We start from the raw sequence: 12,573 nt of genomic DNA on the forward strand, positions 1-12,573 counted from the left end.
CTTACATTGCTCAACAGACAAGTCAAACTGTTAAACAATGCAACAATTGTGCCGATTTAATGGCAGCTTTGAATCACTGCTTAACAAACAATTAAGTAGAGAAGAACAAACAAGAGAGAAAGTCCCATGGTGAAATAATCTTCCTTAGTTTTTAGGCACATACCTGAATATCTCTGTAGGAAAGCAGCAGGTTTATGACGATGTCAGAAGTCAGCACTTCGGTATTATCCATACGAAGTTTAATTCTGGCCAGCTCCTTAGCCAGTTCATCTCCCTGGTACTTCTCTCTAGCTTTTCTAATGTCATTTAGCAGTGTTTCTTTATAATACGTACTAAAGAAATGAAAGACAGACAGCTGGGAAGAAGACTGTTGGATATTTCTTATGAAATCTGACTATATTTCCAATAAAAAGTACCATTTCCTCAGAGTAAGGTGCACATCAAATGTCTCCAGATTTTTCATTAACTACTTACAAATATTCCACCTTGCCTCACCTCAGAAGGTGAGGCTCTCTATCAATATGTTTATAACCAGGATTGTGAGGTAATTTTATCAACAGAGGAAAACTGGGGCATTTCTTTGCCCCATTACTGATCATGACAGACATGGTACTTTGCCTCTGTACCATAAAGAAGGCAGCAACTGGGATAATAAAGTGCTACAGAGAGGAAAGACCAGTGTGATGTAAAGAGGAGGTACGTTATTTTATCATGAAAGGAGGAAAGAGGCTTGCAAACAAAGAAAGAAAAACAAAAGTTAGCCACCAAAAGCCGATTTAGTTGCAATCTCTTTGATGAACATAATACATAATGTGGGCAGGATCTATGTAAAAGCCTCCAGTAAGTGCATCTTATTTACACGAACATCAGTGTGCAATGCAACATCAGAGCTTTTGTAAAATAAAAAGTCTTATTTATATTACCAAGTATGGTAGGTATAAAGAGCCTGGACAAACTACTTAGGGGAAAGTTTATCTGGAGAAGGTTATGGAGTCTATAGTTCAGAAGTTAGCAGATGTCATCTGGCAGATACTCAAGTGCATACAATCCCTTTCTTGTTTACAAATGAGTTTTGCAAAGCACTCTACCTTGCTTAGCAAAAACCCTACACCTAAGCCTGACATATATAAGATATAATCAGAGCAGCAAGGTCACAATAAGCACTACTGGAAAGCTTTCAATAGTTGCTTTACTGTCACTGGAGGTTAAGTCTAATTCACCAGTCTCAGGTTTCTATCCAGCATTGGCTTCCACCAGGCTAATGATAATTAGGCTAATGATAATTAGTCCTTCTTGTGCTACCAAACCAAACCAAATGGTGATACTGGCTAATAGTTTTCAAAAGTAACCGAATGACTTAGGAATGAGAGTCTCACTTTCAAGAACGATGGAACACTTAACATCCTCAAATTTATTCAAGCTTTTGGCAGGAAGGAAGTATCATCTAACTACATCTACCTCTTCACAGGGTCTACCACAACAGTATCTAATTCTGCAGCTGTACAAAAGCCTCTTTCAGGCATTTCAGCCTGAAAATGGGAAAGAGAAAAGAGATTTTACTGTAGGACTTCACAACAGAATTATCAAACCCAAAATAACCACAGCCCTGGTTGTAACTGTCAGAGACAAAGCAGCCTTGGACAGCTGGTGCTCAGAGCATCATTTCACAATGACACAAACACTAAATGCTACCAAAATTTACTACTGCCAAGGCCAACTGCTTATCTAGAAAAATAAACTTATCTATAAAAAGGTCCCCCAACAAAGCCCAGGGTGCTTGCTCTGCATGTGCACCCCAGGACTGTGGACACCCCAGCTGGACTGACACTGGAGCCAGGATGGGTGATCTCTCTCTCTTTCTTTCTTTCCTTCTCTCTCCCCCTCTTCAATTCATCTTTCTCTCTTTCCTTTCACCCTATCCCTTTATCCAAAACCCACTGCCACGTGCTTGTACTAGGAGGTCACGGACTACCGTTCCAATTTCCATGCCAAGTGTGTAGTTTACTAATAATAAACTTTCTAAGCTTTTGCAGACCCTCTGACTTTTGTCATTCCTTTCAACTATGAGCATCTGGGAATCTTGGGTGCTCCCCTCCTCTTCAGGGTGGGATGTCACAGCACAGTCACTCATGGGATCCCAAGGGTGGGACCACATGAGAAAGGGAGGTTTTTAGGCAAGCCTTTCACTTGGGTGAGATGGCAATGGGGAAACAGAAAGAAATCCAAGGGCCCTCAGCGCTACCTCATGCTTCAGACACCAGGAAAATTAAAATCTAGAAGCTCAGTCTCTCCTAGCGTTTTCCAGAAATATGTACAAAACAAGACCACCTGCAGAGTACAGGGTGAGCAGTGGAGAGAGACCTCCTTCTTCAGCCCCAATCTCAAAACTCCAACAGTCCCTTGTAGAAGCAGCTAAACAATATCCCATTTATTAGGTGATATCAAAAGGTTAATATTTAAAAATAAAACCAAACCATGAAAGTTGTATTTGATTGCCCATTGCTGCCATATATATATATTTTATTTGGTGACAGAAAGGGACAGTGTTTGGCTTTGAGCTCCATGAAGAAGCTATGATCTTATCTCCTATTACAACCTCATGCACTGTAATTTAAACTTAAGCACTTTATCTTATCCACGGACTGCCTGTGCTTATTGGAAAGTAATAATAAATCAAATTGCAGCATAACATGGTTAGTTAACTGCAACAGCTGCAGGACAGGAATACAGAAAGTAGTAAAGTTAGCTGCTTCTTTTACCACTATATTAAGCGCAGCAAAAAAATAAAAAAATCAGTGCTACTAGAAATTCTGTATCTTTTTTGCATAACACTAAAAAGAGACTATCAAAGGTTCCTGAAGTGTATGTGTTGTAACATTACCATGATGTAACATGAACATCCTTGAGAAGGCTGAGAAACTTGTCCACCAGTGGGACACAAAGTGGCCCCAGGATATTGTCCCAGCTGGGCTGCATGTACTCAGAAGCTCTTCGTTGGGCATCACTTTCACAGCAAAAGTAATCAGCACAAGGTGTGACAATGTATGGAATAAAATAATAGTTGCCACTGGAAGCCTAAAATAAAAACAGGCAGCATTTAGAAAACAAATGAAAATGGAAATATACTTGTGTGTACACAGAATCTTTTGCTGTCAGAAAAACCAACCAGAGTAGTGCTGGTGCACTATGAAGTGTCAGTGCACTGTTTAACACAAGATTTGCAAGCATTAAAAGGAAATTTCTGTGGAAGAATTACAAATATTAACAGGGGTGATGAATAAGGGTCTAGGTTTGTTAAGGAACAATACAACAAAACTGTTCAATTTTTTTTTATGTGATGTACAAATCCTATTAGGGTCTGTTACCAGCTAACCTTCTGTTTCCAAATTTTTTGGGTCAGACATGTATCCTCTAGGTTCACTCTGTGCTAAGAAAGATGTGATGCAGAGCTCCCCACAAGGAGAGAAACAGAGAAACATAGGCACTGGCAGGACTATAGAGATATTTAATCCAGAACAGCCTACAAAACATCTGCTTCATGCTACATCAAACACGAAACCAACCAAAACCCAAAAGTTGGAAATATTTTGTAATACATATAGTACTTGTAACACAAAATTCTAGAATTAAAACCCAAAAACCTTAATATGCAACATAAAATGTGTAAACTTAGTCAAGGTACTGAAATGGGAGAGGAAATGCCTTTCAAAGCCCAAAACCAGCAAGTTCAGAGTCTTCAAATCCTAAGAAAGACCCCAAAAAACAGACCACTGTGAACTTTTCCACAGCCAGTAGAAGCTGTATCCCATTTGAGCTACGAGAACTCCGCTGTTAAGAAGAAAAGTAAACCTTACATTTCAGACAGGAGCACTGTAGCATGGATCAGCATGATACATCTACCACAATCCCCTACCACTAAATGCCCTTCAACCACCACCTCGGAGGTATCAAGGCACTGAACTTGTACAGCAAAATCATACCTTTCATTTTTTTCATATCGTCTAAGCCTGCAGAAAAGCCATAGCCATTTAAAGTCACCTTGAACAATGGGAGAATGCTGAGATGATGAAAAGAATGGATATGAAGATGGCACATTTTTATTTGTATTAACAAAATAGACAAGAGAAGTAAATTGTTCACAGTAACTTAAAAATGTAGGCCATGCAGTTACTAAAAATACAGATAAAAAAACTGTATCAGTACATCCTGCTGCTGATCTGTGTTTGTGTCAAGTCACATTCCTTCCTTACAAACCCTATAGTACATTCTATATACTATATATTGGTACTATATTATAGTACCAATATAATTATCTGTTAGATTGTTATCTTTATTTCCTGCTAAAAAAGTCGGAAAAAGTGCAACCCAAATCACTAATATGTTGAAACAATTTAGTCCTAAGTTTATTCAAATAAACACTAACTTCAGCGCAATGCAAAAGTTGCTTGTGTACAAACTCTATTCTTAAACCTATAACAGTAAATTAGCTCTTTCTGCAATGAAAAAAAAAAATCCAATTTGAAAGTGTGATGTATCTTGTGATGCAAAGAGAGCTGCAGTTATCTACTGAAAAAGCAAAGCAATTTTCAGAAAAAAATTAAATTACACATGTGAAACACTGTATTAATCTTATCCAGCCAACATATTATCTACTTGACTTAGGTTTCTTGTCTTTTTGCATAGTGAAATCTCTGCAATTAAACCCACATTTTTATACATAACAAACCCATTTTTGTGTGCAGAAGTCAGGAACCCTGCACATATTTGAGCACATAACCTTGTCTGAAAAGCAATCAGCTCCAATTTTCTAGCTTCTTCTATCCAATATTACATATATTATAAAACTGCTTCATATAGACTGTGTGGCCTTTTTGAGAGAATCTTTCTTATCTTCATTACATAAAAAAGCAGTCCATCTATTTTTCTTATGCTAACAAGAGTTAGAGATGGTTGAAAATACTCCCCTTGCTTTTTCTGATCTTCTGCTTAGGATGCTGGTCTCTGACACCAAAAGCTAATAATTTTAAAAATAATGTCTTGTCATACACCAACTATTGCTTTTTAAGATAATGAATACATGGCTTAGATATATATGAAGTAACATATATAGCAATTCTAGCTGCAAATATACATAAATTATAATCTATAAATTATGACATTAATTGTAACAGAATTATAACTTTATAGCTTACAAAGGCTGTAGGTTGAGTTGGTTAATTTCAAGATTAGTAGCTAAGCTATTTTCATTATCTGATTTTCGGAAATTTTTAAGTTAAAAATTATAGCCAAGCAGACTAAAAAAAAAACAAAACCTCTCAACAGCTCATCTTCCAGCAACTAATGTATGCCCAGTATGCTAGCAATGAAACTTCTGTATTCAATCATAACATTTTAAAATCTACCACAAAAATTTTAAGAACATAAAAGTTTAAGAACATAAAAAAAAACAACCCAGGAAACAATTGCAAGTAAGTTGAGAGAGGGACCTGTTCTTCAGCATAAATGGTTAAAGGAATTAAGCAGAGAGCCGTGCCTTTGCTGAAGAGCTGAAAGAGTGAGGCCCACATAAGACATTTTTACGCTCTAGGCAACACAGGCCAAATACAGAGTGATTTTTGTCTTAAAATACTCTTCTCAACGTTTTGCTAATGCTGTTAAAAGTGAATTGTTGACCTTAATAACATAAACAGGTTTTTTTCAATTGTACTGCTACAGTTATTCCAATGCAACTGTCACTTTGTGATAGAGATGCTACACTAGAATTAAAGGTGGGTTTTTTCCAAATAAATAATTTTGAGTAAAATTTGCAGAGCCTAGCTAATAGAACAATTATTTTTCTTGAGCCATACTATTCACTTTGCCGCTCATTAGGGAGTATTAGGAGTGCTTACCCTATCTTACAAAGCAGTTAGAAGGAAAACACAGGGTAACAGAAAATGAACTTCATTCACTCGAGTCACAAAATCCTGAGTGTTCAGGGAGTTTAATTCACCATTGTCTCCAGTATTACGATTTTCACCATTGTTTTCTGTGACATCTTGCAATACAAGTGACTAAGCTAATATAAAACTCTAAAAAATACTTCCTCTTTTAAAGTTGAATATATGCTATATTTTTATGTAAAGACTGTAAAGAGAGATTATCACAAGACAAACATTCTAAATGCCTGGGATCTAGCTTGCAAGGACCACGTACTCCAATCACCCTGAAGGAAAGACCCTGCCAAGTATGATCCTTAAATTATCCTTATACATTTTTATAGAAACACAGTAAAAAGGATGGCATATTTGTTCAACAGAAAGCAGATTTTAAGTGATACATACTTTGCCTATTAGATTACCACTGTGGTACTCAGGAGGTACTTGAACCCGAAGAAAAGCTTTGAGGTTGGCAACCTACTCCAAATTGAAATAAAACAACACAGAGGAAAACACCACCACAAAACACCATAAGAATCAAAGACAGACATGACACATGAATAAAGAAATAATTAAAGAAAGAAACAACAGAAAATGAATACAGATATTTACAGCAAGACTATATTTACAAGGCCCAGAAAACAGGTCAATACTTTGGCACCCAGAATGTAAGATTTCTCCTATCTACATGACATGTCTATACCTCTCCCTGTGTCATCATTAAGATGCTTGTTTCAAGTCTTCCATCTATGAAGAAAGACATCTGTCAGACTCATTACCTGATTAATTAACTATATTCCAAGCACTATGGATCGCTTGAGATAGTAATATTTCTATCAAAACTAACTTTCATAAATAAATTTAAAAGACTGTTTTCATTATCAAAAGTAACAGTGGCATATTTTGAGATTAGAAGCATTAAAAGTAACATTTGCTGGGTTACTCATTGCCTTTGTGCTACTTTACACCCAAAAGAAAAAAATATTTTATTTAAGATGTTCCTACTCTTTCATTCTGTGCCCTTTTACAATCTCTTTTAACACTTCTGCTACCTAAGGCCTTTTTAGAAATATATCATTAAAAGACTGTATCATATAAGCTTTTACACACTGTAAAAATAATTAGAAAATAAAAAATATTATTACTACTTTGTAATAATATTTCTTTGGATTACTAAATTCATATAATGCAATCATACTTCAGAGTCTTGGCTCTCATTTCAATCCACAGGGGCTACTTAATTGGAGAATATGAATCCAAGTGCCAAAATCTTTCTATTTAGTTTTCTTCAATGTTCATTGCCTTGAAACAGTATATACAGTCTAATTTATACAGCTACTGAAACTCTGAAGAGACTTTCTGCCAGTTACAATAAAAAGTGATTTTTCAACATAAAAATTCCTTGTGGCAAGGATAAATTGCAATGCAGTTCCCTTTAGATCAAGAAGAATTTTTGCTAATGACTCCTCCATGGCCCAGACATTATTCTCTGCTTCCTATACAGGATTTAATGAAAAATAACTATTTAAATCTCTGAAAATACTTCATCAGGCCCACAGGCCTAAGTATACTATAATAAACCTTTTGGCTTAACAGCCAGCCTACTTTCTTTAAATACCTTCCCTGAACACATTTAACAGGGTTATTCAAATTTCTTCAGGTATACCATCAACTAAAGAAAAATTAACTATTAAGTCTTTCTCCTTATTGTTCTGTACTTGCCAAAGTAATTTTTCCAGAGTGGAAAGTTCTAGTTTGTCTTTGCAATGCCTCATTCAAACAAATTGAATGGATCAAAGTATGTATCTCAAACCATGTGCAACTAATGCTTGAGCTGTTGCCAGAAGGACTGTACATTTTGCTACCTGACTCCACCAATTTTTTAAAAGCCCCTTGTGCACTCTTTTCTTCACTCAATCTTGAACTTTTTATATTCATCATTCCTTAAAATCCTGTTGAAGGAGATGAAATTTCCTTTCTAAAAAAATATAAAATATAAAATATCAAGGATGGTAACAAATGTTTCATCAAAACAGCTTTCCCATGGATTTTGACTATTACAATGGGTTTGGGGAAAATTATTTTTTTAACCTTTTGCATTTGAAAATCCTTGAAATTTCATTTCAAACCAATGTTTGTCTGACATCTAAAGAAACTCCAAAGCACAAGCCCATTTTCCATAGATACATTTTTTCCCTCTACCTTTTAGTCTATTCTTCCATAATGGCACAGGAAAAAACCTGTTCTACAAGACTGCAAATTTGCCATTTATGTTATTGATAATAATTTTTACAGAAAATAGGAAGGTGTGCAATCCAGTGGCGGTCTGAAAAATAAAAGCTAGACACGATCCCAGTATGGGGAAACTGGAATAGTTTATTGAACACGAGAACACTATTTTAAAGGCATCTGGGGCTGTATGTTAATGAAGGGGACAACCTATGTTAATTGGGGAGTTACACAAATTTTTACTGCAATTTCCAAATAGTTAATTTTTCTTCTAGTAGGATTACATGGGGGACAGAGGGATTACAGGGGTTTAGACATGGTTTGATACAATCATCTCAAAAGTCCTTTCTGATTTCTGCTGGAGCCAAGCTTGATCCATGAGGTAGAACTTTAACAGGTCTTGTGAGAAGGGTCCAGCTCCTTCAGATCACGAGGTTTTTGTCAGCCCTTGTTTTCCAAGGTTTGTGATTCAGATCTATCGAGTTTCCTTTTGCTGAGAACTGGGTTTTGTCCCCTTCACAATCCTTAGTAAAATTAACAGAAAATAGTCCTCAAAGCTCAGATGAGCTCTACAGAAGGAAATCTAACTGATGGGACACAGAATCTTGACCTTGAATTTCATGCCAGGGCAATTCTATCTTGGGACCTGAACTCCCACATCCAATAATTCTTTCCTTTTGCATCCAAGTATGCAATAAATTATCAATATGGAATTTTAATTGCTTGTTTAGGGGAGTCAAGTAGAACTGAATCATATTTCCCATCTTATCCCCGAAATCTTCATTCCTGCATGGTGGAAGGAAGGAAGTTCTCCTACTCTCACACTCTTTTTTCAGACAGTAAGCTATTAAATCTCTCAGACTCACACCACTGCAGCATGCTGCTGCATAATTTTCACTGTCAGGTCAGCTGTACTCAGGCCAAATCTCAAATGAATTGTTGACCTTTTTTTTCTACGAATTGTTTTCAGCTTTATGTACAGTTTCCTTGCTCTTGCCTCCTCCTCAATGCTGAATTAGAATAATATTTTCTTTACATGGAAAACATTCATTCTCTTCAAGGCTTAGTTGTACTACACAAAAGCAAATAGCCCCAGACAACACACTAGTCATTCACCTTCTCTGCGTCCTTAGTGTGGATCCACATCTGTTCTAGGCTAAGATTTTTGCACCTTTGTAGATGACTTGACATTTGCAGGATAAATAGCAAAGGTGAGGGCAGGGAAATCTCAGAGAAAGCTCCAAGCTACAGCAGCCAGCACAGAAAGTTTCACTCTTGCTGCTGGAACAAAGGTGTGCCTGGTAACAACCCCAGTTGTTCCCCTTTCCTTACACACCGTGCAGATGCATGGAGATAGAGCTTGTAAAACACCGAGAGGACTTCTCCAGCAAAGATATTCCTGTGGCTACCACTGCAAGGCTTAGCAGATTGAGTATTTATCCTCTTTCCAGCATGCCTCCAGCCCCTGATGAAGAGTGCATTTAATCTCTGTCTGCTGTTCCACAGTTACAGCAGAGGCATATCCATACTTTTCATTTAGGAAAAGTGACAGGAAAGCACAAAGCCCTAGTAAAGGGGTATTAACTGCTGTATCTAATATTCAGCAATTAAACTGAAATGGTTATCTAACTACATACTTGACTGGACCTAATAAATTCGTGGCAATTCTGTGCCTCCTTGATAAGCACAGCAAGCCTCATTAGCAATTAACTTCAAACAAGATGTTGTCCATAGGGTTGTCAAATATTTAACCAAACAATGAAGCAGTGGCACCACATTGGATCAGCAGTAAACTGCAAACCTCTTATGACAACTCAGTGGATTGGAAAGGAGGAAAAAGCAATTGTCTGTTTGAAGTCAGCTTCAACTTAGAAAAACATTGTTTTAACCTATTAACTATTTAGCTTGCTAATGAGTTAGTTCTAATTTCTGATTAAAAAACTGAGGAAAGAATGAAATATTGGAGTACATTTATCTAATAAAAGAAAATATGAACAATTTCAAATAACACAAAAGGGTCAAGAATTCATACTTGATATTAAAGGTCATTACTTTTTTTCCTCACTGTATTTTACTCACAACTGTTTTCTTAATTTAAGCACTTGAAGAAAGTAGATTAGGCAATCCCCCCTTTTTAAAGGAGGGATCAGGATCCTAGTTTAGGGATGTCTCCCTGCCCCTTTTGCTAGCCACATGGTGTTTACAGGTCCAATACCAGGCCCTGCTGTAGAAACCATGTCACTAGAACCAACAGTATAAAGCTTTGTGGGGGTTTAGGTTGGCTATCAGGAAAAAGTTTTTCACCCAGAGGGTGGCTGGGCACTGGAACAGGCTTCCCAGGGAACTGGTCAAAACTATCTGAGTCCAAGAAGTGTTTGGACAATGCTCTAAGGCACATGGTGTGATTCTTGGGAATGTCCTGTGCAGGGCCACGAGTTGGTCTCAATGATCCTCATGGATCTCTTCCAACTCAGCATATTCTGTGATTCTATCTTTTCTTCTCTTCAGTGTGAAGGTAAATACCTCCTTTTTTGGAGAAAGAATTTGCCAAAAGAAAAGTCTGCAGGCTGCTAACCTGATTGCACTAGGCTGAACTTGCCACTGTCCCCTTTTCCTTTACTCCATTTCTGGAATTCCCACCAAATAGCTCAGGCACAATTCTCCCTCTTGCTCTGGAGGGGAAAACACATGCCTGTGAAATTTTGGTCATCCACCAGCTGATGGACAGTAGCAATTACAAGCAAATCTGCCTCATTCTGAGTCCCCCTTAACAAAACTATAGACCAGTAAAAGCAGTTCCCACCACACAGGTCAAACTAGTTCAAAGATCACCAGACAGCCAGGAAGGATGACCTGCATTTACATTTGCTGAAAGAGATCTATCTTTAGCCTTAATGCAGCGCTGTGGGCCAAGTATAAACAGCAGCTCAAAATAAACTGCTGTGACTAATGCATTATTTCTTCTAGTTCTCTTTTAAATTATTATCAAACTCTAAGACCATTTTATTATTTTATTCCCACTCGATATTGTTCTGAAAAAAATAAAAGTATATGGTGAACGGAGGGAAAAAGAAAGGATAAATGGAAGTTTAAGAATTTTGCAAATTCAGCAGTCCCCAAAATAAAGTGTGGAGGATTTAATGAAAGTAACCACTGACATGATGTGAAGTATGACAAAATATACAACTGCATAAGATATTGTGGCATATTTCAAAAAGCCTAAAATAACACCAACATTTTATCTTAACTCAGACTTACTTGTTTGGTTTTACTTGCATTAGCGGTAAGAATATTTTTGGGGGGGAAATAAGATTTTTTAATATTTCTAAGTAAATCTGTGAATTTGTAAGGAAGAGAATGGATATTCAGTAGTATTTATTACATTAATGTAGTATTTCCATTTTGTATTTTAAAATGAATGTGGATTTAATACTTACTGTGTTTTTCTGAGACACCATATCCTGTGGGGAAAAGAGAGATAATAGAGATGTTTAATTGTTTTTACTGGGAATTATTATTTCCAATAAAAATCACTGCTATACATATATACACGCAGATGTTTTCTTCACAGTATAAGTCAAATTTCCTAACACAGTAGATTTCCAGTAAAGGGATAGAACATCAAGAAAAGCCATAAAAATTAACAATTCAGCAAAGAAACCTGTTTGAAGAAGTGCTCAGAATATAAAGTTGTACTTGCCAGTAACTGGAGTTCGTCAGACTGGGCACACCCAGACACACTCTGGGCATCTGTGAGACAAAAGCATTCAAAGCTGGAGGGTTTTTCTCTCTGAAAGGGTATCCTTCAGATACCTAAGCCCCTTTCCTACCAGATTGGCACAGATCAACACATTCCTCCTACACCCTAATTCTTTTCACCTTAAAATCTAAAGAAAGATGTCGAAACTGTGAAGCAGATGATAAACTAATGGGCAGGTAAACCAGACCTCAAAGATTTCAGTTGCCAGTAAGTAACCTTCTCCTCTTTTTAGTGATGGATTACATGTCCAATGAACACTGCTCAGTCAAACCGAAGAGATCATCAGGTAAGCCATGCTACAAATATTAGATGTAGACTTGTTTCTAAGCAAGGTTATCAATATAATTTAATGGAATGTGCTCTGAAAACCTAAGGTCATTCTGCTTAGCAACTTCACATCTGAAAGCCTGAAATCCACTTGGACTGCACAGAAATGATCATGCCAACACACCCTTTTCCTCAACAACAGACAAAATATCAGGAGCCATTTAAGAGATTTAGTTCTGCAAATACGACCCTCTTGACAGCCAGATTACATAATCTTCTATGTCCTCATAACTAGAATGTTTTGGAAAGAATATTGGTGAAACTAAAGAGACAACTCCTGGGACAATTTCAGGATGGGTCATAGGAGATAATCTACATAAAGTCAGGCTGCCTGAACTT

General features: G+C 36.9%; 1 protein-coding gene across 6 annotated transcripts in view; it reads right to left on the reverse strand.

The window, feature by feature from the left end:
* Positions 1-12,573, reverse strand: part of MAP3K15 (mitogen-activated protein kinase kinase kinase 15) — an 83,501-nt gene that overhangs the window by 41,848 nt on the left and 29,080 nt on the right. For 3 of the 6 annotated variants that reach the window (XM_064646726.1, XM_064646728.1, XM_064646729.1), the window contains 4 exons: positions 11,585-11,608; positions 6,324-6,395; positions 2,882-3,075; positions 164-332 (listed from right to left, as the gene is read on the reverse strand). In XM_064646726.1, coding sequence (XP_064502796.1) covers positions 164-332; positions 2,882-3,075; positions 6,324-6,395; positions 11,585-11,608 — 459 coding nt within the window. Of the gene's footprint in view, positions 1-163; positions 356-2,881; positions 3,076-6,323; positions 6,396-11,584; positions 11,609-12,573 lie in introns of those variants that run through there. The other 3 variants (XM_064646727.1, XM_064646730.1, XM_064646731.1) reach the window with 2 other exon arrangements.

The sequence above is a fragment of the Pseudopipra pipra genome, chromosome 2 (genome assembly GCF_036250125.1).
Source record: "Pseudopipra pipra isolate bDixPip1 chromosome 2, bDixPip1.hap1, whole genome shotgun sequence".
Classification (NCBI taxonomy): Eukaryota; Metazoa; Chordata; class Aves; order Passeriformes; family Pipridae; genus Pseudopipra; species Pseudopipra pipra.